Source organism: Colletotrichum gloeosporioides, assembly GCF_011800055.1.
Source record: "Colletotrichum gloeosporioides strain Lc1 chromosome Unknown consensus_63, whole genome shotgun sequence".
Classification (NCBI taxonomy): domain Eukaryota; kingdom Fungi; phylum Ascomycota; class Sordariomycetes; order Glomerellales; family Glomerellaceae; genus Colletotrichum; species Colletotrichum gloeosporioides.
Window position 1 is genome coordinate 427355 of NW_025544708.1, and position 25923 is coordinate 453277.

Genomic DNA, 25923 nt, shown 5'->3' on the forward strand with positions numbered 1-25923 from the left:
CCACACGCAGCCCAGGCCGAATCAGACGAGTCGCGACCTCTCAATCCCCGAAAGAGCCCCGGTGTTAACGGATTGTATTGGCTCTGTTGATAGTTGAGACACTCCTTCAGAGGTGGGAGAAGCAATCCTCGCAGCAGCCTTTGAAGCTGAGAGTCACTCCATCGTCCGACTCAGCAACCAGCCTGGTCCAACGACCACTTGGCGAGGCTTGACTCTGGACTTTCTAGAGCGAACCCCCAAAAGCCAGGGCCGTCGATCCCTTGCAGTTCCCAATTGGAGGTCACCTCAGTCTGACTGATCAGCCTCAATGCCGCTGTAGCCCACACCACACCCTCCCAGGCGGTTGGTAGCGTTGGCGCAGAAAGGAGCCTCACCTCGGGCAGATACAGCCCGCAAAGTAGGAAAAGTCGCCATCGCCAGCGGGGAAGAGGAGGGAAGGACCTTCGTTCCCTTTTTATTTCATTCTCAGTCAACACTCACTCTCACATGTGTGTCACCACTTTTACGTGAACCACAGACCACACACACCCAAGGTCTAATCGCAATCAGCCTACCTTATCTCATCCTCTCACACACATACACACACAAACTCATCACTCACCCCGTCCTACCTTATCTCATTCCCACCCCCGCGCGCCCGGCCCCTCGCCCGGTCCCGCCCGCCGAACGATGGACGCAACACCAGCGCCCTACGGCACCACCACACGAACTCCCACCCCCGCCTCCGCCTCCGCCGGCCCGGTCCCAACGACCATGCCGGCGCCCGCGCCGACGCCCCCTTCACATGAAGCTCACCCTTCATCATCATCATCATCGGCGGCGGCGGCGGCAGCAGCGGTAGCAGCAGCAGTGGCGTCGTCGGCAACAGGGGCACAAAGCCGCCCCTGCGACATATGCCGCCAACGCAAGACACGCTGTGTCCGCGAAGAGGGCCGCGACAAGTGTGTCATGTGTTCATTCCATGGCCAGCCCTGCACATATCTCCGCGGCCCGCTCCCGCGCAAGCGTCGGAAGGCCACAGATCCCCCGGAGGTGCGGCCCCAGACCAATGGGTCCGGCAGTGCGGCCGCTGCTGGTCCTCCACCAGCTCCCATGCCGCTAGATCCCCAGGAAGAGATAACGTAAGTCTCATTACATTTCTTCATTATTGTCATCTTTTCCTATCGCCGTTTTCTGCTTCTGTATGAAGTTAGTCGCCCATGTCGCCAGTCTTGTATGAAGCTAGTCTTGAAGGGGCACGTCATTGTGCCCAGGTCTCGTGTCATGTCCTTCCTCTTTCGACCTTCACCACCTCTCTCATTCGCTCACCCCCCTCGAGTAACCTTCTGACCCGTGTCACAATAGACACCCTTCCCCGGAACTGCTCGAGGCGCTCTCTCCATCACTAGCCGGCTCCGAGAACATTGCCCACTTCAGCCCTCAACCCTCCCTCTTAGACGGCACTCTCGGCCTACACCTCAAAACAAACTCCGAATACGTCGGCAACACATCCTACCGTGAACCCTCCCTCCTAGACCTCCACCGGCCCTCGGACCCTTCCGTTCGCTCCGTCCGCCGGCTCGACGACTCTACGGTCTTCCTCATCCACCGCGACCGCGAGACCTCCTCGGAGCCACAACGAATAGCCGACCTCGACGCCATCGAGAAGCTCGTCCACCCCCTCGGCTCGACACTCGTCAACCTCTACTTCCGCATTGTCCACCCCAGCTTCCCCGTCCTCCACAAAAAGGTGTTTCTCGAAAAGTACGCCCGCTCCTATCACGAGTTCTCCCCGCCCCTCCTCGCCGCCGTCTACCTCATCGCCCTCGACTGGTCCCTTTACGACCGCACTCTCGCCACCTCCTCATGGCAGCCCGACCAGGCCGCCCTCGAGGCCCTCGCCCTCCGCACAATGAGCGATGACATGAAGCGCCCAAAGATCTCAACCCTCCAGGCCGGCCTCCTCATCCAGCAGCGCTTCCGGAATAACACCTGGACCTTCACCGCCCAGCTCATCGCCCTCGCCCAGGGCCTCGGCCTCCACGTCGACTGCAGTGACTGGGCCATCCCCGAGTGGGAGAAGGGGCTGCGGCGCAGGCTGGCGTGGGCTCTCTTCATGCAGGACAAATGGGGTGCCCTCGTCCACGGCCGCCCCTCTCACATCCGCCTAGACGAAGACTGGGACGTGCGGCCGTGTCGTGTCGAGGACTTTCCTGAGACTGCCGCGGATGAAGACTACGACCCCGAGGGCAGCGCCGAAGTTGTCGTCGGACGGGAGCTCTTCCTCCGCCAGATCGAGCTATCCCTCATCCTGAGCGACGTGCTGGCCACCTTCTACACGGCCAAAGCCACCCGCCGCGGGGGCACCCTCGACCAGATCGGCACCGTTGGCGTCGCAGAGCTAGCAAAGCCGATAGTAATGATGTTGCGGGAATGGTACGCCAAACTCCCAGAAGCCCTGCAACTCCAAGAGACCCGTCTCAAGAAGCTCTCCGCAAACGGTACGTCCCAGAATCCCCCCATCTGCAACTCCCTATCCCAAACACTAACTCCCCACAGGCTCCCTCCACCTCTCCTACATCTCAATAGACCTCGCCCTCCACCGCTCGCTCGTCCGCAACATCTCCTCCAACGCGCCCCCAGAGCTGCGCGCCGCCATCCGCACCGGCGCCCGCGCCCGCCTCGCCGCCGCCTCCAACATCATCTCCAACCTGCAGATGGAGCACATCCAGTCCTTCTGGGGCTTCGCCGCCTCCGCCCAGCTCGCCGGCATCGGCTCCTTCGCCGGCCTGCTCTGGGCCACCTCCGACGACGACGCCGAGGCCATGTACTACGCCGACCGCGTCGAGGAGTACCTCTGGAGCCTGCGCGTGCGCGCCCAGGCCGCGCCCTTTGCGAGGGAGGCGCTGCGCATGCTCGAGGCTGACGTCGGCGGCCTCGGCGCCGTGAGGGCCGCCGCGACGACGGGGCTGCACGGGGAGATGAAGATGTGAAGCGGAGAAGAATGCCAGAAAGCTTATACGGCGCGGGCTGCACGCTTCCTCAGTGTTGTGTGCTGTTTCGTCCGCGCGCAGGACCCTCATGAGAGGCCCCTTTTCCAGCGCAGCTCTTCCCTGACGTCAAGCAGCGCATGAAAGGCCGGCCAGTGTACCGTTCGACCGAGGATCTCACCACGTCGGTCGGACAGGACGCTGGTTGCTACCGCAGTGAGCCGCTAGATGTCCTCACACCCCTCAGATCTGCTCTGGAAGGGGGGACTCTGACGAAGTTCCTGCACACGGACGAGGGGAAAAACAAATGTAAGCTCTCTTGAGATGACGCACCCGAGACGTGACCTTAAACTCCCCTCCTCAAGCTCATGCCCGATCAGCATGCCCAGACGGTATCGCCCATACCCTATAGTGGCGCGGCTTGAGTCAACCCTCCTCAAGTCGCGGGTATGGTTCGTCTGAGAACGCTTGAGGAGGGGAGTTTAAGGTTACGTCTCTGGGAGGAGGGGGAAAAGCTCACCAGGCGTCAAGGCTTGATAAGTAGAAGAGAGCCTGCGTCTTTGTAGACATGCCACCACACTGACCAAGGCGGTGTCCTTAAACTCCCCATCCTCAGGCTCATGCCTCGCGTATGGGCATGCTCAGACACGTATAGTAGGCGCGTGGGACCAAAAATCCGCCTGTAAGCCCCGCTTGAACTACCCCCTCTTCAAGTAGCAGGTTTGTGGTTTTGGTCGATCTGAAAAAAGGCTTGAGGAGGGGAGTTTAAGGATGCGCCTGAGGCCGATGAAAGGCATGTCACTCGGCATTTTTCGATCTTAAACGGTGAAGGCGGGAGAGCGACGCATATATCATGTACATATGAAATGAATGCAATTAAGCGGGACGGGTGGCCTTATGGAGGTGGGGCTGGCTGGGTGGTCTTTTGTCTGGGATATATACCCCTTAAACTACTGAAGGGACGGGGTTATTATGGACGCTGCGACATGTTTGATGAGATTCCTGCGAGTTCCTAGCACACTGAGCGCCTTTGATGTGCACAAATTCCAAAAAGCTTTCTGAAAATAGATATCAGTAAATGAAACATTGTCATTCATCACTGAGTGTAATTCATGCGTCGAAAACAGAAGATATGTGGCCGTGAGAAACAAACGCTTTTATCTACATTACAAGTAATATCTACAATGGCCATCTGTAGCGGGCCGTCTGTGTCGGTCCCTTTGGGGTATCATGTGCACATAACCATCCAATTTCCCATTCCGTAATCCCGATCGTGCGGGGATTGCAGCGCTTGATGAAAAAAAAAAAACAACTCCTCAGTAGAATCCGAGCGTGGTGAAGAGGCAGAAGGACGCAGCGGCAGCGACGTTGACCCAGGCAAAAGAGGCAAAGGCTGCTGCGCCAGATTGCGTGCCTGTGGACTGCGTTGCGGCTGCGGCAGACGTCTCATGGCCGCTAAGGCCAAGAGTGGCCGTCGTCCCTGCTGAGACGACAGTGGTGATGCCGGGCTGGTTCACCACTGCGGGTGTGGCGGTGGCATCAGCTGTTGTAGTGGTGGTTGGCGGGGGATCATTCCTGGTTGCGAATCCTGTAAAAGGGTTAGCACATAGCCTACATAGCCTATGTATCTGTTTTCATTGTTGAGACTCACCAATACGCTTCTGGTCCTTGTCAAAGGCCGCGTAAACGTTCTTGAGGAAAACATCACCCAGCAACCAGGCTCCCGGCACAACCTCATGCCCATAGATGTTGCTCGTGCAAGTGCCATCGCTGTTCTGAGATCCCCGCCAGTCCTTCGCAGAGATGACATAGCTGGTGCCAGAAAAGGTGTATGTAACGTCCTTGTTGCTGTCACACGGTACCTTGAATGTGGTGCCATCTTCCGAGGATGAGCCAGGGATATTGGCGTGGAATGCGGCTACGTCAGTCTGGGGTCCAAAGACGTAAGACGTTCCAGTGTCAATGTAGGCAAGCTTGCCAGCCGCACCGGACTTCTGACCATCGTAAGCAATGCCGTCCAAAGGAATCGCCCAGTCGCCGTTCTCAGAGCCAACAGCGGTGTACGTGAAGTTGCCAGTGTATTTGTCGGGGTTGCAGGAACCAAAGCTGATTTCGCTCGTGTTCGGTCCGTCGGCGGCTCTGTTCAGATATACGCAGAAGATGGTGGCATCAAGCTGCTTGGAGTTCTGGACAACCTGAACGAAGTTCTCCGTCTCGCCACCTGCCATCGAGAGTCCCAGGATGCCATCAAAGGGGAAGTGGTTGAAGTCGTCGGAGGTTTCGTTGGCAACACCGAACTGGAAGTCAAAGTTCATGCCGGCAAATGAAATGCTATCTGAAATCTTCTGGCCCTTGACTGATCCAGAGCCATAGGCAACAGAAAAGCCTTCAGAAAGGTCCTTGTACGAGTCGGAGTCGGTTGGACCATAGGAGCCGTGCTTCTCGCAGGCGGATGACTTGCAGGAAGAGCCCATCACCCAGCTAGTGCCAGCTCCGGTATCGATGAGCATCCACAAAGCTTTCTGCTGAGAGCCGAACTTGACTTGGGCGAAGTAGGAGAAGTCCGTGCCATCCTGTGCGACAGGGGCGGCGTTCTTGAGGGTGGTGTCCGCTGCGGTGATGATGCGGTAGAGGCTTTGTCTCTTGGCATTGCGAGCCCTCTCCCGGACTACCTCGGCGGATTGGAACCTCGCATACTTGCGAGTGAGACGTTCGACCTCACGTGCAACTCGGTCAGATTGAGAATCCTCCGTCTACAAACAGAGTGGTTAGCTTCTTATAATGGTGATTGGATATGACCATGGGGCTCCATCGTCGGACCCAACAACCGAGATACACTCCACTTACCGAGTCTTTGGTAATCTGGGGACCGACATGGAAGGCCGGGTTCTTGATGGCCTTGATGGCGTTTACCGCATCTTCTCCAAGCGCTTCTTGATCCCTAGTCTCCTTTGCTCCAGAAGACCCGCAACCGCCAACAAATGGACAGTGACTGTCGACCTCAAACGGAAAGAAAGCTTGAGCAGACGAGAGAAATAGCGAGAGATGAGCCAGAACCTGGGCTGAACGCATCTTGAGAGTGAGACGGGCCGGGCAGTCCTGAGCAGTAATCGATACGAGTTGTGATGTCGACTGAAGTTAATCAGTCAATACCACTCAGTTCGAACTCGCCAGGTCGGGAAGAGGCAACTGAGCAAGACACGATCGATGGGACCAAGATACTGCAGCAATTGACGTCGGGAACTCGATAATCTGGGTTTGGGGAGAATCGGCTTTCAACGGGCTTTGGTGCGGGTGCCAGACTCCGCGGCGGAGGACAGATTAAGGTATTAAGAATTAGTTGTCGCGCAAGTAAAGCGGAACGTTGATGGAATGAGTCTCGAAGAGTCAGGGGACTCTTTTAATTCGGGACTCGGACTCGGGGGAGGCGGCGGGTATACAAGCAGGAATGCGTAATGTTTGAGAGTGATGTTGGCGTATGGATGCGAAAATGCTGTACGCTGGCGGGTCGAACCAAGGGCAAGACAATGGAATTGATGGACGGGTGACGGCGAGCGCCACTAGCGAGGAGGGCCAGAGACACGATGCAAGACAATGAGACAAGCGTAGATGGCTGCGGACGATGCTGTACTCTCTGCAAGGGAAGCGAGTTGGGGTCGAACAGGCAGAGATGGCGATGATGTCTGGTTTTCGGGTGTTCTAAATCTGTGCCAAACCACACAAGACAAGAAAACACACAAAAAATGGGCGACCTTGAAATAAATCAAGATCAGACCGGACGGCTCGAGAAGAAAAAAGAAGAAAGATGCCCGCCGGATGGTGGAGAGGATTGGCGAGGCAAGGCGAGGGGAGGTGGAGGGTTGAGAGGCAAGAGGAAGAGAGGCGAGGCGGGAGGGGATCGTGGGGAGTAGTTATGGAGATGCACCTGTGCGAATCGGAGGTGGAGGAGACGCCAGTGGGCAGGCCGCTGCAGTGAATACCACCGCTAGCAGGGGAAGGTAGCGACGATGGTCGTGGTCTGGGAAGGTCCAGTGTTGATGGCGTCCCCAGTGACAGGGGGGAAAGAGGCAGGAGACGCCGCTCACTGGTCAGACATGGCTGGCAGTCTGGCTCGCTGCCACGGCTCCGAGGACTGTCTGTCCGAAAGAGAAAGGGACCTGCTGAAAGAGATTGGACGTCTGTCGTGATTATTGGCCAGAGAGGCCAGGTGCTAGCCCGGTGGAAGTGGATAGCCTGCCCGTTTCTGCTTGCTTGCTAGCAGCAGATCTGCACACATGCATGCAATTGCGCAGGGGAACTGACAGTCCGGTGCTTCTTCCATCTTACACTACCTAAGGTACCTAAGGTAGAGTCTACCAGACCTAACAAGCAAGTCCCGTCTGACCAATTCTGCCCATTCCTTCTGCAACTCGTCCTGCTGGTCCCAAGTGGTTGATGATGATGAGTGGCTCTCCCAGCTGTCGCCTCTGTCTTACCATCGAAAAGCCATCCAGCCATGTCCCGGGTCGAGGCAGCCCCTGCCACCAATGACAGCCCTGGCATCTGCTGGGTCGCGTCTGTGGTGGGGGACGCCTGGTCCGTGGCTTCATGCACGTATCTCTTCCCAGGGAACAGACCACACACCACCAAACTTACCTCACAGGTACGACAGACTTTGGACACTGCCGTCAACGGGGAAGGACCTGACAGCGCTGACAGTCACTGTCCACGGCTACCTTATCCACTGGCAGACAAGCTGGTTCAGCGCGTTTTGCTGCCGTTCAACGCCTGAACGTTTCACGCAAACAGACGGACCCGTGTTGGGATGAACTGACAACCCGCACTTGCCCCTCCCGTCCTGATTGGCGGGCTGTTTTACGCGTAGCTCCCCCTTGGCGAACATCGACTCCCTTCCTCTTTGGGACGCTGCCTTCAGGGGCACCCGCTCATCACCCATTCTTTCTACGGGCTCCCACGGACCGCAAGCTTTCGGCTGCCGTGCTTCCTTATCATCCCGCCAGTCAATTGCAACTCGACAGGATCCTTTCGCATGCGGCTGCAATGCGTCCCGGCCTTCTTCGAATATTCGAGCCCGGCAATCGTGTCTCATCGCCCTCAGCCTCGACTCCCGGCATACAGGTGGCCATCTCCTCGCGATGCCGTTCACGTCCTCTCAGCAAGCCACAACCTCGTGGCCCCAACCGGTTAATTGCCTCTTCCCTCGCACTCTGACCGTTACCGTGGGCAAACGACGAGCGAGAGAAAGCCAATTCACTGCTAGCCGCAGCCACCGAAAAAGCCGCCTTGCCTGCTTTAGCGCTAGGAAAACAAGCCTGCAAGGGAGCGCTGCTCTAAAGACTCTCCACTTCCAATGTCCCCTCCATGCTGCTTCGGGCCATCGCCTCCAGCCCAAGTAACCACGCCTATCCTTCCCAAGCTTTCTTCTCCAGGTCGACCCTGGTAGCCAGACCGGACGACGGCTCATTTGAGACCTCCCCCATTGACTTCGACATTGCGCAACCTTTGCGCGTTTGTCTCACTCTCGCAATCCCGCTGAGAGCCAAAAGCCTTGCCCGTGGGTTCGGAAACTTCAACAGCAAGCCGCAACTTACCTACCGTCGACTCCACGTCTACGAATCTCGACTCCTCGAGATCCGTCGCCGCTGCATGCAATCTCGAGCCCTTTGTCAACGTCGTCCTCTCCTCCGGGAACGTGCATCATTTCTCGGCGGACTCGGCCATGGCCCATGGCTTTACGCTCATAACCACGTCAACCAGCCCAAACGATCCCACGGACGGCGGGCGCTGAGCCTGGCTCGTGCTTCCATGTCATTTGGATCTCCCTTCAATCCCTTGCCGCCAGATGGATACTCGGGAAATTCTCTCCTCGAGGTCGAGTCGTCCACTGCTCTGTGCTCACTGGCTCACTGCGATTTGGCACTGCTGCCCATCGCTCGAGCCATTCGCTACCTCCCACCGCTGCTCCTCCTCCATCTTCTCCCTGGCCGTCTAGACTCGCTATTTCGGCCGTTCTCTCGTCACCTCTCATCTTCCTCGACTCTCGACTTCCGCATCCACTCTCCATCCTCTAGGGCCCCCAGCTGATTCAGCCTGCATTGGCCCGACATTGAAGCGTTTGTGTCTGGGGTTTGGCAGAAGATCGACCAACTCAATCATACGCAAAAGAGGGGACATTGGTGGTAGAGGTTCGATTTGCTGTGAAAACCATCAGTCTTGTCGACCCTGCGCCGCTGGCCCCCAGGGTTCAATCTGCCTCGAGCCACCTGAGCCCTACTGCTAATTACACGACTCCCAGCCTTTTCCTCTTGCGCCAAAGATTTCCTCTGGTCAATCTTACAACTGACAGCTATCCCCGCCACTAAGCCGTTTGGTTCTCGTCACAAGGCCGCCCACAGCCTCAAGGCTGGCGAGGCCTTTCCAACGCCGTCGCAAATGCCTCATTCCCCAGCCGTTTGTTCGGCCGACGTCTTCCTGACCCGAACATGGCGCTGCTCAAACGCCAGCCCAGCCGGCTCGTTGCAGGCCGATGCACTAACAAGCCAATGCCATCTGTCGCCTTGAATAACGGCCGAGGCCTTGAAAGGCCTTCATATGGGTATTTGCAGATGTTATGCCCATCGACTACATCATTTTGCTGCGTATAAACTTGAGAATGACGGAGGCCTTGGGCGCTGTCCATCCGGGGTCCTTGCCCTCCGCTGGCGGTTCACGACCACATCACACTGTCCGCAGATCCGATTCTTTTCGCGCGCTGCTGACTTCGACAGAGGAGCAGGGGCGTCCATTTGTGGACATGATGGACAGGGGCCCATCGCCAAAAAGTTTCAGCCTCTTATCACCGACGACCAACCATCCTGGGGGTGGCTTGCTGAGGAATGCATCAATCAACCCGAGATATGCACGACGACCGCTGTGGCACGGCAGTCAGCAAGGCCAGTCTATCGACAATTTGAGCAGCAGCTGTCAAAATTCGCGAGAAAGAATGTGATTGCACGCGGCTTTCCCATCTGCGGTGCAGGGAATTCCTTGAAAATGGGAGCATTTCTGCCGTGTCTTTTTGCGCTTGAAAGACGCGAGGCTCGCTCGTATTCCACCAACGTGATGGGACCAATTTCAGGGCTCAACCCAGAACGAAATCAAGCAAATGAGGTTCAAGGGTCCTCAAAATAGCCTCCCAGTTCAAACGGCAACGCCGCAAGCGCCACCCACGCGACTCGAGGTTTTTAAGCTTCAATCTTATAGCTTTGTTCTAATGCGCTCGGAATAAGTCCGCCATGAGGGCCATACATATCGCACCACTTCCGGGCCGCTGACAAGACTCGAAATCCCGTAGAGTCTACAGGTGCAGTAGCAGAGAGCTTCTCCTGGACGTTGACAAACTGTTCTAGGCCAGCCTGCCCCATTGCTGTGTTGGATGCCGTGGTGCGCAGAAACCACCATACTGACTCGTTCTCCCACCGCAAAGACTCGGCCAGGTCAAGTGTCTCTTTGAACACCGATGAGAAGACTTGGTTATCAAAGTTGCTCCGGCTCTCACCCAAGAGATGAGCAAGGAACGACCATCCGGAGATGTCTGTGTGGTGTCTAAAGGACCACCTTTTGACACTCTGAACGAGCGAGAAGATATCCTCACCGCTGGAAGCAGTTTCGAAAGTCTTCGTCAACCATCGTGCATGGCCCCAGGCGTAGTAATTTCGTGGGTGTCTTTCACCCGCTATCATGATGACTGCTTCGACATCCTGTTGAATGGCAACGGACAGCCCCAGTTCACGGAAACGCTCAAGCAGCCATCGCCGATGACTCCATAGCGTCGGTGACTTTGTGTGCCGGTGAAGTCGGCTGGTGAGCAAGCTGTCAACAAACCACTTCTCCTGCATCAATGCCGATCTCACATCGCCTCCTGCAGACATCTCGCTCCGGAGAAGACGTTTCCTGGTGTTGGCGGCCGTCAGGTGCTCGGGATCCATGAGGAGTAAAGCGCCTGTCGCTAGCCGCAGCTTTCCCGCTCCCACAGTGCCATCGGCCAGGTGATTCTGCAGGATCTGCCGCGCGACGACGAAGGCTTGGACCAGTCGAAGTTTGGGAACGGCGACGGCGTTATCGTCTCTTAGGAAGTTCTCTTCCGGGCTGATGGGGTGGCTGCGGCCTAGGATTTCGATTTCAAGAAGACGCTTGTCGTGCGGATTTTCAAAGAGCCCGGCGATTTCGTTGAAGATCTTTTGGTGATCGCCTTGTTTCAAGGCCGCGATGACATGTTTGTCCAGTGCTCTCGACATTGCATTGGCGTTGGCGGTGACTGGCCTGACTCACGGCATGTCTGGGATGCCACGCAACAAAGCACATGCAACAGCAACTCCAGAATATCCGCAGTGCCACAGATGCAAGTGAAAGCCTCGAAACTATGCAGTTGCCGATCTAGACGTTGATGCCGTTATTGTCTTGTTGCGAGGAATGCACCAGGTGAGGTAGAAAGGTGGTGGAGATGATTGGCTACCTCAATGGTTGGGCCAACCCGCTATGCTTTTAGCGGGGCAATGACATAGGACCACGTTTTCCTCCCGCTAAAGGGCTTCTCCGGAAAGTCGTCACACATCGTTTGCAATAATCGACCAGCCTCGCCCAACGCAAACTCCCCCAGCACAGCATGTGCCGATAAGCAACCGACCGCTTGCAAGTTTCTGAATCTTCCAAGCGCCGCCGACCTCTCGACAAAATGCCTTCCCTGCTCGTCATCATCTTCGTGCTGGAGGTGGTCTCCCACCTGGTCAACTCCATCGGAGCTGCCACCATCAACAGCTTGGTGAGTATCTTCCCCCTCTCTCCTTTCTTGTCTCATTTTATGCTTTGACGGCCGCTCCGGTCGCGGAAAGATCGACCATGACTAACCGCTGACCAGCTCTGGACGTTGCTCAATTATCTCCCCGTTTCGACCTCCAAGACCGCGAAGCAGCACCGGCAGCTGCAGGCAGAGTTCCTGAAAGTGCGAAAGGAGCTGAATGCGACTAGCAGCCAGGACGAGTTCGCCAAGTGGGCGAAGCTGCGCCGGACGCACGACAAGCTACTGGACCAGCTCGAGAAGAGCAGTACGTGGCCCTTCCCCGCTCCCTCCGGATACAGATGCATCTCCGACTTTGCAAAGCAGTCACTGACGCAGGTATTTTGTCACAGAGCAATCCCAAGAAGGAGCGAAATCCAAGTTCGACACCTACCTCACCGGCTTCCGACTCCTCGTCACGAAGGTCCCCCAATATGGCCTGCCCTTCTGGTACTCCAAGGAGCCCATGTTCTGGCTGCCTTACGGATGGTTTCCGTACTACGCGGAGTGGCTTATGTCCTTCCCCAAGGCGCCGATGGGCAGCGTGAGCATCGTGTCGTGGCAGTTGGCGTGCAACGGCATGGTCACCCTCCTCACGGAGCTGATCACCTCGATTTTGGGGCTCGTTCTGAAGGCCAAGCAGGGCCAGCCGCAGCAGGGTAAGGCAAAGGTCAAGGTGCCCGCCGGAGCCGCAAACGCGAAGTCGGAGTCTGCTGCCTCCGCTCAGCAGGAAAAGAAGGAGCTCTGATACCAAGCAGGTGTCACATACCCCGCCCGAAGCCGAGTAGAGAATTTAAAAAATCATGAATGGCTCTGCGAAACAATTTGCTTCTACAGTGGTGGGATGTATCTCGTTTGATTTGACGCAAAGATCTTAATTGCAAGGCTAAGACTTTGTAACACGACGTAGACTACTCTTGGCAGAGTATATGGGGTTTGCTCTAGGCGTCATATTGACTTTGTTCGGCCATTGAGGTGCCGACAAAGCTTCGAAAGCGCCATCACTGTGGTAATTGGGGTTAGTTCAAGAACATGTGGTAAGAGAACAAGAGCTCTGGCAATCGCGATAAGCGCTGCGCTGGCAAATTTTTCAGATACAACGTAGGACGGCGCGACGGTACGGCGCAGAGAATTCGATTCTCTTCGACTTCTAAGATTAAGAAGATCGATTGCGCCGAGGAGGCGGCAAGCAGCTGATAGTTCGCGATCACTGTTTGTGTTGTTGTTGAGGGAAGAGTTCTGAGAGAATTTGCAGTGGATAATCGCCAAAAATATTTCTTTGGCAAGTGCACCGCCACGACCCACTGGGACTTCGCGCCACATCTCGGCTATCTGTGTTCGGAACAACTTTGCTCCGGTGCTCGGCTCAGCCCCATTCCCCTTGGAGGCAACGACATCAACTTGGCAGCTCCGTGTTTGGCCCTTGCTATCGTCAAGCTTGAACTCAACCACCCACTTACGGCTTCGGAGCTCCCGCCACACCATCAAGATGGCTCCGGCACAGGATACCATGTTTCGCTCGGCGAACATGAGTATGGTGCAGCTGTACATTTCCAACGAAATAGGTCGTGAGGTCGTCACTGCACTTGGAGAGCTTGGTCTCCTCCAGTTCCGCGATGTATGTCGTCAGCCCCCGAGTCCCTCCAACCCGCATCCGAGTCATCGAAGCTAACAATCAAACCCCATCGCAGCTCAATGGCGAAGTCAGCGCTTTCCAGCGCACTTTCACTCAAGAGATTCGAAGACTCGACAACGTCGAACGCCAGCTGCGTACGTCATCAACACCCAGGCCGCGCCCGGGCCGCGACGAACGCGATCGAGACCCCCAGCTAACATATATCATCAGGATACTTCTATGCTCAGATGGAGAAGGCCGGAATTCCTCTCCGCAAGTTCGATGTCGATGCCGAGCGCCTCGCCAATCCCTCTACTTCGGAGATCGACGAGCTTGCTGAGCGCAGCCAGGGCTTGGAGCAGCGTGTCTACCAGCTCAACGACAGTTACGAGACCTTGAAGAAGCGCGAGGTCGAGCTCACCGAGTGGCGCTGGGTCCTCCGTGAGGCTGGCGGCTTCTTCGACAGAGCTCATGGCAACGTTGAAGAGATCCGCGCGTCCACCGATAACGATGACGCTCCCCTGTTGCAGGACGTTGAGCAGCACAACTCGGCCCCCGAGGTTGAGCGCTCCTTCTCCGGCATGAACATTGGCTTCGTTGCTGGTGTCATCAACCGCGACCGCGTCGCATCCTTCGAGCGTATCCTCTGGAGAACCCTTCGTGGAAACTTGTACATGAACCAGTCCGAGATCCCTGAGCCGCTCGTCGACCCGACCAACAACGAGGAGATCAACAAGAACGTCTTTGTGATCTTCGCTCACGGCAAGGAGATTCTCGCCAAGATTCGCAAGATTTCCGAGTCCATGGGTGCCGAGGTCTACAACGTGGACGAAAACAGCGATCTCCGTCGGGACCAGATCCACGAGGTTAACGCTCGCCTTAACGATGTCCAGAACGTTCTTCGCAACACGCAGCAGACCCTCAACGCGGAGCTGCAGCAGATCAGCCAGGCACTGTCCGCCTGGATGGTCTTGGTCACCAAGGAGAAGGCAGTCTACAACACGCTCAATCTGTTCTCGTACGACCGCGCGCGCCGTACGCTCATTGCTGAGGGTTGGTGTCCGACCAACGACCTCCCACGAATTCGCTCGACCCTGCAAGACGTTACGAACCGTGCAGGTCTGTCGGTGCCTTCCATTATCAACGAGATTCGCACCAACAAGACCCCTCCTACGTATATCAAGACCAACAAGTTTACCGAGGCTTTCCAAACAATCGTTAACGCGTATGGTACCCCCACGTACCAGGAGGTCAACCCGGCACTCCCGGTTATTGTCACCTTCCCCTTCCTCTTCGCCGTCATGTTCGGTGATTTCGGCCACGCTGTCATCATGACGCTTGCTGCCCTCGCCATGATCTACTGGGAGAAACCTCTCAAGAAGGTCAGCTTCGAATTGTTCGCCATGATGTACTACGGCAGATACATCGCCCTTGTCATGGGTCTCTTCTCGCTCTTCACCGGTCTCATCTACAACGATATCTTCTCCAAGTCCATGACGCTGTTCGACAGCGCCTGGGAGTGGGATGCCGGTGACAACTACACTGAGACCAGAACGCTTGTTGGCAAGCTCAACGACAAGGGCTACCGCTACCCCTTCGGTCTTGACTGGAGATGGCACGGTACCGACAACGACCTCCTCTTCAGCAACAGTTACAAGATGAAAATGTCCATCGTCCTCGGTTGGGCGCACATGACCTACTCTCTTATCTTTTCCTACGTCAACGCTAAGCACTTTAACAAGAAGGTCGATATCTGGGGCAACTTCGTTCCCGGCATGATTTTCTTCCAGTCCATTTTCGGCTACCTGGTGCTTTGCATCATCTACAAGTGGACCGTCAACTGGTACGACCCCTCGGTCACGGAGGGTCCTCCTGGACTGTTGAACATGTTGATTTACATGTTTCTGTCGCCCGGCTCAACCCCCGAGAAGCTTTACAACGGCCAGGGCTTCGTCCAGGTCGTTCTTTTGCTGCTTGCTTTCATTCAAGTTCCTATTCTCCTGTTCCTGAAGCCTTTCTGGCTCCGCTGGGAGCACAACCACGCTCGCGCCAAGGGCTATAGGGGTATTGGCGAGAGCTCTCGTGTTAGTGCTCTGGATGGCGACGACGACGACGAGGCGCAGCCGCTTAACGGCCGCCCGAGCTTCGAGTCAGATGGCGAAGGCGTTGGTATGATCACGCAGGACCTGCACGGCGATGGCGAGCACGAGGAGTTTGAGTTCAGTGAAGTCATGATTCACCAGGTCATTCACACGATTGGTAAGTCAACCGCATTCGCTGCTTGGGAAGACAATGCTAACGGCATACGTAGAATTCTGCTTGAACTGTGTTTCCCACACGGCTTCCTACCTCCGTCTCTGGGCTCTGTCGCTTGCCCACCAGCAGCTCAGTGTTGTGCTCTGGAACATGACTCTCAACAACGTCCTGCCCATGACTGGTGTCCTTGGTGTTATTGCCATTGTCATTGGTTTCTACTTGTGGTTCTTCCTTAGTGAGTGTTCACTATCTGTTTCACCTTCTCCGCCTGCTAACAACCGTCCCAGCTATCGCTATTCTCGTCCTAATGGAGGGTACCAGTGCCATGTTGCACTCTCTCAGATTGGCCTGGGTCGAGTCCTTCTCCAAGTTTGCTGAGTTTGCCGGTTGGCCTTTCGCACCGTTCTCATTCAACACCTTGTTAGAGGAGACGGAAGAGTTGAAGGAGTACCTGGGTTAATTAGAGCTCCGGGTGCTTGCTTGTAGTGTATTGCATCGCATTTGATTTTGCTCATTGTAAACTTATCCATTGTATCATAAGGAGCCCAATGCATTAGACATTCGGCACATAAGACTGCTGCCGCTTCGTATTTGATTGATCAATCCGTGAAGCGTAGCATCGATGCAATTAATGCTGTGCATGTCCAATTGGCTTAAGATAATGGCCCCATCTTCTGTGATTTCAGTCTCATTGTATCATGGCTCGGTGCTGGGCTATTCAGCATCTCTAGTGTTTAGGTGCCATCGTAAACTTGTGACTATATTATACAAAGCGCAAACGCCCTTTTGTTTTCAAACGCAAAGACAGCCAAATCAATTCCCGTGGAAACCACATTCTTATCCGCCTATCCCCAAAGAGGAGCCGTCACCTCAGCAGCGTGCTCGCAAACCCGTCTCACGCGATCGGCAAACGCCTTGTGACTGCATTCGACCTCCAGATCCTCGAGCCACACCACGGCCTCCATCTTGTCCACCTTGACCTTCACGCCGGGCACGGGAATGCCGATTTTGTGGAGGCGCTCGATCTCGGCCTCGCGCCGCGCGGCGAGCTTCTTCTCCTGCTCCGCCTCGCTGCCGTCGTCCTCGGACACGTCCATGGAGCCGTCGCTCTCGCCGTCGGCCGTGAGTTTCTTAGGTTGCGCATCGGCGGAGGTGTCCTCGGCCGGCAGGCGGGGTTCGGCGACTGGGTTGACGTTGTCCGCGCCGAACTGGGCCTCGAGGAACATGAGGAAGCGCTCGAGGCGTTGTTCGGGGAGGACGTTTGCGTGGGGGTTCTTGGGGAGGGGAGGGGGCGCGTGGTCGTGGGTGTGCGAGCTTGCGGAACCTTTTAGATGATGTTAGTGGTTGGTAGGCAGAGGGCGAGAAAAGGGGGGACGTACGTTTTACCGCGGCGGGACTGCTTTCAATGGAAAAGAGACATGACATTACGGCATCGGCGATGCCGTCGTTGAGCATGTTGCCCTCCCACTCCAGCTCGACCTCGCCGTCGCTGCGATATCGCACCGCGACGCAACCCATGACGAGGTATGCTGCTACCAGACGCGCGACCTCCTCGTCTGCTTCCTCCTGCTGCTCGCCGTCTTCCATCTTGGTGTCGTCTCCATTGCCGTTGACGGATTCCTTGTGCGCGGGGTGTCCCTTGCGCATCTCTGGCAGCTCCTCCACGCTTCCGAATACGCCTTCCAAGCCCCAGCGGACGAGGTCAATGCCAGCGGCCGTCAGACGGAGACGCTGCTTGCAGGTGATGGTCGTCGTGTTCAGGCCTGCATACTCGCGCAGGTCCTCGGGGGCCATCAGGGACAGTTTAAAATCGTTTTGCACGAGAACGCCCGTGACGAGCTGCTGTTGCTCCTGCGCGGGTGTGAGGGAGGTGGGCGGAGGGATGGTGGCGAGCTTGCCGACGACCTTGGCGGTCTTGTCCTGCTTGAATGGGATGCGGAGCTCCTCGCAGTTCTTGGGGCTGAAGACCTTGACCTTTGTCGTCTTGCCCGCATTCAGGGAGAGGAGCTTGGACTTGAGACGCATCATGTTGTGCTGCTCGCCGTGGACGAGGATGACGACGGGGGCGGCCACTTCCTCGATAAACTCGCGGTTCTCCGTGCCGTCGACGTGGGCGGCGAAGGAGTACTCGGCGACGCTGCAGCGGCGAGGGAGGAAGACCTTCTCGCTTTCTCCTCCAGGGCCGCGGCGGGCGCCGGCGGTGGTTCGGCTCATGACGGCCTGGATCTGGTCGGGCTCCTGCATGATCTGCTTCGCCATGGTGCCCTCGACGCTGTAACCCGTGATGATGACGCCGTTCTTCTCGTTGGGCGCCCACCGCTCGAGCAGCTCGCGACTGACGCCGTTCTGCAGCATACCCGGGGATGCGAGCATGACGCAGCCGCCGACGTCGTCGAAGCGATCGAGGTTCTTGAGGGAGCGGATGTACTTGAAGTCCCAGGGGCCGCCCTTGCCCGACCCGTCGCCGGAGGCTTCGGCCTCGGCCATGCGCTCGCGGAAGAGGCGCTTGATGTTGTCGTTCATTGCGCCGACGTAGGTCTGGTAGACTACCATACACTTCCTGGCGAGGTTTGAGGCGTAGTAGATTGGGAACTTTTGATACTCGCCATGCTTTCCCCAGTACTCGTCGAGGATGAGAAGAAGTTCCTGGGCGCGACCGAGGGCGAATACGGGCATCAGGACACGGCCGCCACGATTCAGGATGCCGGTGATTGACTTCATCAGGGCCTGTTCGCGCTCGAGACGGGGTACGTGGGAGGCGATACCGTATGTTGATTCGGTGATGAGGACGTCAATCTTGACGCCCTTGGGAACCTCGGCGGAGACCAGATGACGATCCTGCTCGCGGGAGTAGTCTCCCGTGAAGAAGATCTTGAGGCCGGCGATCTCGATGAGGAACATCGCTGCACCGAGGACATGGCCGGCTGGGTAAGGGGTAATGCGGATGGAGGAAATTGTATGGGTAGTGTGGTAGTCGATGGCTTCGATCTGCGGGAATGTGTTGAGATGGTCTGCCTCGGTGTAGACTGGTTGTGAGGTCGGGTTTGAGGACGTGTTGCCGACGCGAACACTGTCTTGGATGAGCCATTTGTAGATTGCCTTGGTGGGATGGGTCATGAAGACGCGGCCCCTGAAATTCGTCTTGGAGAGGACATATGGTAAGGACGCCGCGTGATCGACGTGGAAACTATTGGGCCATTAGTGTTCTGAATAGGAGTGGATGGACACTACCAGCCCCTAGAGGGCTATCACGACAACGAGGATGGCAGAGCAAGGCAGGTGGGAAAGAAGTTTGTATTATTCTGTGTACAAGAGATGATGAAGTAGCATAGAGACGTAGCAAGAGGCTCCGTCAGGGGCACCATCGTCATCGACGACGCTGTCCCGAGCCTGGGCACGATCCCGTGTATAGTTCCAAGTCGTTTCACCGCCTTGCCCTGTGATCCAACAGCATATAGGAGGGGGGCGCTTACTGGCTGATCAGGAGGACGTCGACCGTACTAAGGTCAAAGTCGTCGAAGAAGGGCAGCGCCGCGAGGCCATCGTAGGCAGGATGCTGACCGGCATCAAGCTGTGGCGCATGTGAGCAGTTGTCTGCAGAACGATTGGAGTAGTGCGTACCATAACCGTCTTCCCCTTGTATTGAATGATGTGGCATGACCGACCGACTTCGTTTCCTCCTCCGAGGCACAGAAACATCAGCTCGTCGGAAGGATCTACTGGCTCGTCGGCAACGGTGGCCGCCATGGCCGATGCCTTGCGTTTCGCAGCCATACTGGTCAACGAAAGGCAGAGATAGCGGTCCGGCCGTCAGTTCGGGAAAAGTCCACCAGTGTGTCTGGTGATTGTCACTGAACAGTCAGTTCATTCGCAATGGGTCAAGCAGTGTGCGCGATGAATCGTCGTTGACGTTTCCCCGCGACAGAGACACGGAGGCGAAGGTTGTGGAGCGCCAGAGGGAGAGAGCGACGCGCATGCGGCAGCTGTCGCGTAAAAAGTTGGCGGCCAAGGTGCCTGACGTCTAGCGATGGGTCCTGCCTGGACGCCCGGACCGCAGCGCAAAACCGGGGGAGCAGGCTGAAGCATCACGTGACTTTAAATTTACGCGGTCCTCAGATCCTTTTGGCGACAGCTCCTTCCTCCTCATATCACCCACCCATCACGACTATTGTCACCCAACTACCACAACCACAGAACACCGCGTCAACGTCAAATTCGACCTCAAGCTGCAGCGAACACATCGAACGACCCGCGCGAAGTCGAATTTTGATTATCTCGCAAGTACAGCGAACCAGCAGATGGGCAGAGTCGCGTGAGGCATTGCTAGGCTTCTCGGCCTACAGAGCTATCAGAATTACCGGAGCAGCGCCTCTGAACGACACTTCAACCTGACCAAATTTTTATCTCACTATCTCTTTTAATAACAGCAAAGATGGCACAGCCGCAACCCCAGATGCCCCAGAGAGCGTTCTCGCCTCCCCAGCCCACTCCTTCCCCCGCCGCGACGCAACCGGGCTTTGCGCTTCCTCCTAACAAACGACCGCGACTTTCTCCTGGCGCAACACCGCAACCCGAATCTCCATACTCTACTTCGCCTTACGCCGCGAGTCCCGGCGCTCCCGTTACTCCTTCCACAGCTGCGACATCCGCAGGCTCGCCAATCTACCCCAACGCCCAGCCACAGCAGCAGGCGCAACCGCAACAACAGTCCGTTGCGAATAATTACTCCACCCCATACGCAAACGGCAACAGCACTCCCACGTTGGCCCTTCCCGAACAGCGACCGACTCCTCAACCTCAAGTTACCACGCCTCAACCTCCAGCACCGCCAACACTACCATACACCAACGCGCAATTGGCTCTCGGCGCTACACCAGGCACTCCCGCCATGCAGCAACCCTCCCCTACCCCCGGCGCCATGGGTCCGCCCTCGCGTCCTCCCGACCGACCGCAGAAGGAATACGATTACGATCCTACCGATTCGCTTGCTGGAACAGGCATCGACCTTCGCGCCGAGGAACAATACCTCTCTGACCTCTATGTCCCTGATGGACAGAGAACCGGCTATGCCCCATACCCTCCGGGTAATAAGGGAAGCTTCTACGGTGCTGGCCCCGCGAACCAGCCAGCTCAGCCGGCCGGAGTAACCACACAGAATGCGCTCGTCGCGCAGGAGGCGGAAAAGGCATGGCAAGAATCTGCGAAGCGCTTGGCTACTACTAGAACTATGGAGCTGAACAACGCATTCTTGCAAATCCCCATCATCTTCCGCAAGGCAGAGAAGTTCGCGAAGGAGCAGGGACTGTCGCTCAACTTGGAGATCAAGAACAACAACCAGCCTATGGGGCGGATGCGGTTGCCCGAGGAGTTTCCCAACCCATCTGTCACGGTCTCCACCAAGACCGGGCCCGACGCCACAATGGTGACCACGACTGGCACCTGGATACCTCAAGAGGCGTATCTGGTCGACCAGTTGGCTTTGTTGTCGCTCGCCACCAAGCAACGCCTGAGGACTCTCATGGAGGATAGCAACCGGATTGCCAAGAACCGTCAGAAGTCGTCACACGGCGAGGTCCCCGAGGAGTGGCAGACAGCAGCCGCACCCCTGAAGAGTGCCACGGAGACGCAGGAAGTCGACGCGACGCAACAGACGGGGACTGAAAACGGCTCCAGTCCTCGCCCTCAAAAGCGTCAGTTGTTGCGGGCTTCGCCGTATGTATACCATGCTAACTTTCTATCCAGGTTCTCTCGAGGATGCCCACTCAAGTCAACCTAACAAGGTTCAGAAGGTCGCTGCTACAAACACCATGAGTCACACTGTGAGAGAGGTCGGTAAGGCTGAGAGAGACTGGGAGGAGAGACGGCTGCGAAGACGCAATGCCAGAAAAGACGGCACTGCGGAGGCCGGATCAACGACATCACGCGCAGGCTCAGTCGCGCCTGGAACCCCTGGGGGCTCAGCACCAGACTCGGAGAAGCAAATTTCCAAGAAAGAGCAGAAGAAACTTGACGCGGTCAAGAAGGCTGAGGCCAGTAGTCACGCCAATCAGAACATTACGAGCAGCATGTTCGTGGGTATGCCCAAGACGGGATCCCTATTTGGAAAGAAGAAAGGCGGCAAGTCATACTCGTGGATGACGGGAGGTAGCGGTGCTACTACCCCCAGACTTGGCACTCCCGGAAAAGCGGGCGGTGCAGCTGCTTCGGGTCCTCCAGCCCCGGCGAACCACGCGCTCACAGTCGAGGGTAGAGCCCGACTTGGCAATTGGCGTGAAGACAAAGAGAAGGGAAAGAACATCCAGCTCAGAGACTGGGTGGCTGCCCTTGAGGGTGACGAAGTTGAGCAGAGGGCCATGCAGGCGGCATATGACAAGATGGACACGTCTGATCCAAAATAGACATGTCCGTGAGCGCAACAATATTTTTGGGAATTCATTAGAGGCGTTTGCCTCTGTGTTGTATTTTTATTTAATCCTTTAGCATGGCGTTACGCACACAGCATGGTTAGGGGGCGGTCGGCTGCATAGTAGCCCTCGGACGAAAAAGGCTATGCCAACCAGCTGGAGGACGACAGGAACGCGGGCGACGCAGGGCTTTACACTACTTTAATATCTCAAAGGGAGATCATCAGACATAGCCGAATACCAAGCGTTACCTGATCAACTAGTCTTGAGCATAATGAAGATACAATTTTGACCGAGCCTCACCGAACTTCAGTTGCTGTGGAGTAGCTGGAGATTGAACCAATGAACGTTACGCCATTTCTGACAACCTCAGTACGTGCATGAGAGCCAGTTACGTTATCTTATCGGCCAAATTGCCCCGCGCAAAATTCAGTTAGCAGAACATACAATCGCGGGGCATTTACGAGTGGGCTCAGTCACTCTCTCACGATACAGTTGACGATACACGGAGTTACGCAGTGAGGCACGTCTTAATTTTCACTGAATTGGAAACTCTGCAAAATAATCGAGGTTCTAGGCGGAGAGAAAACGAAGCAGAAAGTGTCGCAGTCATGGAGGAGGACCGGGCGCAAACCGACCTGGGCATCGCCGCAGACATTGAGGCGTCTCATCGCGAAGAAGCAGCCGCCGCCGCCGAGCCGGCGCTGAAGCAGCCAAAGAAGCGCTTTGTAGGACGAAGAACGGCCGCCGAGGCCGCAGCAAAGAATGGCGGCGCCAACGGGTCCATCGAGGACAGCAATTCCATCCAAGGTGCGAATCTTCACTTCCCCCTCTCTCAGCTCAGCACTCATCTCATATCTCTCGCCAGTCGCCAAACCAAGACGAGGTCCACGTCTGCTGAACCAGGTGCCCCCCGAAATCCTCAACGACCCCGCGCTCAAATCCGCCATCTCCATCCTCCCCTCCAACTACAGCTTCGAGATCCCGAAGACGATCCACCGCATCCGGACGTCGGGCGCCAAGAAGGTTGCGCTCCAGATGCCCGAGGGCCTCCTCCTCTTCGCGACCACCATCTCCGACATCCTCACCGAGTTCTGCCCGGGCATCGAGACGCTCATCATGGGCGACGTCACGTACGGCGCCTGCTGCATCGACGACTACACCGCGCGCGCCCTCGGCTGCGACCTGCTCGTGCACTACGCCCACAGCTGCCTCATCCCCGTCGACGTGACCAAGATCAAGACGCTCTACGTCTTCGTCGACATCAGCATCGACACCTCGCACCTGCTCGCCTCCCTCGAGCGCAACTTCGCCTCCGGCAAGACCATCGCCGTCGTCGGCACCATCCAGTTCAACGCCACCATCCACGGCGTCCGCGGCACCCTCGAGAAGGCCGGCTTCCGCGTCCTCGTCCCGCAGATCGCGCCCCTCAGCAAGGGCGAGATCCTCGGCTGCACCTCCCCGCGCCTCGACTCCGACGACCCGGACAACAAGGTCGACCTCATCCTCTACCTCGGCGACGGCCGCTTCCACCTCGAGAGCATCATGATCCACAACCCGCAGATCCCCGCGTACCGCTACGACCCGTACTCGCGCAAGCTGACGCGCGAGACCTACGGCCACGACGAGATGCAGGACCTGCGCCGCACCGCGATCCGCACCGCCAAGACGGCCCGGAAGTGGGGCCTGATCCTCGGGTCGCTCGGCCGCCAGGGCAACCCGAACACGATGGCGCTGATCGAGAAGAGGCTCAAGGAGCGCGGGATCCCGTGGGTGAATTTGCTGCTCAGCGAGATCTTCCCCGGCAAGCTGGCCATGATGGCGGACGTCGAGTGCTGGGTGCAGGTGGCGTGTCCGCGGCTGAGTATCGACTGGGGTTATGCGTTCCCGAGGCCGTTACTGACACCGTACGAGGCGCTGGTTGCGCTCGAGGTGCGGGATGACTGGGGTAAGGGGGTCTATCCCATGGACTACTACGGCAAGGAGGGTCTGGGACGGGTGAAGCCCGCGCCATTGGAGGCCAGGAGCTGACAGGGTTTGTTGGGTTTTATGGACATCAAAAGTTATGAAATAAATGGGAGCGCGAAATGATACCTTCTTTTCTGGCATGCACACACTAAATCTTTCAAGCGTATTACCACTGGACTTTTGATACTGAGAAAAAAAGGGAAAGTCACCATATGGGAAGGAGTTTGATCACCAGAAATCACATATCTACTGCACGGGGTCATGCGTCATTTGTCCCATTAAATATTCAACAACTAGGCTAATTAAGACTGCAACTGGTATCATTAATATCATTTGTTTCACCATCACTCCTTTCCCACTTCTTCTCGCCTTCTATGCAGACAGGGTCGAGTTGATGCTGAAGCGGTAGCTAGCCTGAAGGACGTACGGGTCACCACCGGGCTCAAAGATTTGCTTCTTGCCGCGGCCCCAGGAAGGGTTGTTGATGCCGTCAATCCAGTCCTGGACCTCGAGGACAAGGCAACCGTACTTAGGAATGATGCGGGGGAAGTCCTTGTTGTCGAAGAGACCCTGGGTCTTCTTCAGGGCCATGGAGCCGTCCTGCTGGTTGCAGCTGTACATCTGGAAGGCGTCCTGGTCGGTGTAGACGTCGAGCTGAATGCCGGACCAGGCGGACTGGAGGCGGGCGACGTAGCCCTCGTTGCGCCAGTTGTAAGAGCCGAGGTCGTTGCGGTTGACGATCCAGCAGTTGTCTACCGAGGTTAGCTTGTTGAACGGTGCGCAGGGAGGCAATGTGACTCACCATAACCAGTGCAGTTGAAACCGCAGTTGTTCTCGAGCTCCTTCTTGCCGAGGTCAGCGCCAATCTGCTTGGGGGCGCTCCAAAAGTCATTGACGGAGCCCTTCTCGTTGGCGAGGATCTCTCCGGTAGGGATGAGGATGTTGTCAACAGCCACTCTCTGGCCGTTGTAGGGCATGTGGAGAGTGTGGTTGAGGGCCGTGCTGGTCTCATTGTTGGCAAAGCCGTCAAGGTTCCAGTAGGTGTGGCTGCTGAGCATGATAGGAGTCTTCTTGGTGGTCGGAACGGCAATCATCTTGAAGTCCCAGTTCCAGTCATTCACCGTGTAGGTGATGAGCGAGACGACCTCGCCGGGGAAGCCCTCCTTTCCGTCAGGATCGGTGAAGGAGAAGGTGATGCTGCTGTTGGTGTGGGACACAACAGTGAAGTTGCGCCAATCCCAGCCGTCAGAGCCACCGTGCAGAGTGTCGAGGCCGTTGTTGTCGTTGGCGTCAATCTTGAACTTTTCGCCGTCAATCTCAAAGGTGGAGTTCTTGATGCGGTTCGCGTAACGGCCAGGAACACCGCCAAAGTGAGGGTGTTGGGTATCAATGCTGTAGTAGCTTGCATTGTCGAAGCCGCCGACAATGTCGCGGGGGACACCGTACTTGTCATTGATGAGCAAGTTCGAGATGGAGGCGCCGTACGGGATGAAAGCGGCCTTGATGTGGTCGCTGAAGATCCAGTACTTGCCGTCCTCGTCGGGGCTCGTCTTCACGGTGGAGGTGTTTCCTCCTGGCGAGCCGACGAACTGGGCAGTCGCTGCCGGGAGGAGCAGGGCAGCTCCGGCTGCGGCAGAGAGGAGAGACGAGCGCATCGTGGAGGTGTTTGCAGCGGTGGTGGTAGACCAGACAAGGAAGCAAAGGACTGCAGCGCAAAACACCGTGGACCAGAATAGACGACGATGGTGGCGGGAGGGCGGGCGACAAGGTCTGAGTGAGGGGAAGATGGGGTGAAGACGAAGCTTATATCCCAAAGCACCCGTCCCCGTCCCCTCTTCTTCCCCCATGGGGGAGGAGGCGCGTGGAGACTTGCGCATGGCAAGAGAGGTGGGACGA

At 56.8% G+C, this 25923-nt stretch overlaps 8 protein-coding genes and 1 pseudogene across 9 annotated transcripts; 5 read left to right on the forward strand and 4 right to left on the reverse strand.

Moving 5' to 3' along the window:
- Positions 1–669: 669 nt before the first annotated feature.
- Positions 670–2972, forward strand: GCG54_00003284 (Transcriptional activator protein DAL81; the record flags this gene model as incomplete). Its single annotated transcript, XM_045403358.1, has 3 exons — positions 670–1121; positions 1345–2480; positions 2539–2972. The coding sequence occupies 3 exons, from the start codon at positions 670–672 to the stop codon at positions 2970–2972; spliced, it is 2022 nt and encodes a 673-aa protein (XP_045261639.1).
- Positions 2973–4285: 1313 nt separating this feature from the next.
- Positions 4286–6041, reverse strand: GCG54_00003285 (putative aspartic-type endopeptidase CTSD; the record flags this gene model as incomplete). Its single annotated transcript, XM_045403359.1, has 3 exons — positions 4286–4557; positions 4621–5722; positions 5817–6041. The coding sequence occupies 3 exons, from the start codon at positions 6039–6041 to the stop codon at positions 4286–4288; spliced, it is 1599 nt and encodes a 532-aa protein (XP_045261640.1).
- Positions 6042–10192: 4151 nt separating this feature from the next.
- GCG54_00003286 lies at positions 10193–11284 on the reverse strand (annotated as a pseudogene). Its single transcript has one exon. A coding segment is annotated over exon 1 (1092 nt).
- Positions 11285–11661: 377 nt separating this feature from the next.
- GCG54_00003287 (Protein GET1) lies at positions 11662–12532 on the forward strand (the record flags this gene model as incomplete). Its single annotated transcript, XM_045403360.1, has 3 exons — positions 11662–11769; positions 11866–12052; positions 12138–12532. Coding segments are annotated over 3 exons (690 nt in total), but the record flags the coding sequence as incomplete, so codon positions are not given.
- Positions 12533–13222: 690 nt separating this feature from the next.
- Positions 13223–16115, forward strand: GCG54_00003288 (V-type proton ATPase subunit a; the record flags this gene model as incomplete). The annotated part of the gene is made up of 5 exons (XM_045403361.1): positions 13223–13402; positions 13476–13554; positions 13631–15658; positions 15711–15890; positions 15943–16115. 5 exons carry the CDS (start codon positions 13223–13225, stop codon positions 16113–16115), a joined length of 2640 nt encoding a protein of 879 aa, XP_045261642.1.
- A 385-nt stretch (positions 16116–16500) lies between these two features.
- Positions 16501–19429, reverse strand: GCG54_00003289 (Endoribonuclease YSH1; the record flags this gene model as incomplete). Its single annotated transcript, XM_045403362.1, has 4 exons — positions 16501–16979; positions 17035–18842; positions 19129–19226; positions 19277–19429. The coding sequence occupies 4 exons, from the start codon at positions 19427–19429 to the stop codon at positions 16501–16503; spliced, it is 2538 nt and encodes an 845-aa protein (XP_045261643.1).
- Positions 19430–20087: 658 nt separating this feature from the next.
- GCG54_00003290 (uncharacterized protein) lies at positions 20088–22053 on the forward strand (the record flags this gene model as incomplete). Its single annotated transcript, XM_045403363.1, has 2 exons — positions 20088–21345; positions 21398–22053. The coding sequence occupies 2 exons, from the start codon at positions 20088–20090 to the stop codon at positions 22051–22053; spliced, it is 1914 nt and encodes a 637-aa protein (XP_045261644.1).
- Positions 22054–22670: 617 nt separating this feature from the next.
- GCG54_00003291 (2-(3-amino-3-carboxypropyl)histidine synthase subunit 1) lies at positions 22671–24090 on the forward strand (the record flags this gene model as incomplete). Its single annotated transcript, XM_045403364.1, has 2 exons — positions 22671–22869; positions 22928–24090. The coding sequence occupies 2 exons, from the start codon at positions 22671–22673 to the stop codon at positions 24088–24090; spliced, it is 1362 nt and encodes a 453-aa protein (XP_045261645.1).
- A 309-nt stretch (positions 24091–24399) lies between these two features.
- On the reverse strand, positions 24400–25682 carry GCG54_00003292 (putative aldose 1-epimerase; the record flags this gene model as incomplete). Its single annotated transcript, XM_045403365.1, has 2 exons — positions 24400–24779; positions 24830–25682. 2 exons carry the CDS (start codon positions 25680–25682, stop codon positions 24400–24402), a joined length of 1233 nt encoding a protein of 410 aa, XP_045261646.1.
- Between the last annotated feature and the right edge of the window lie 241 nt (positions 25683–25923).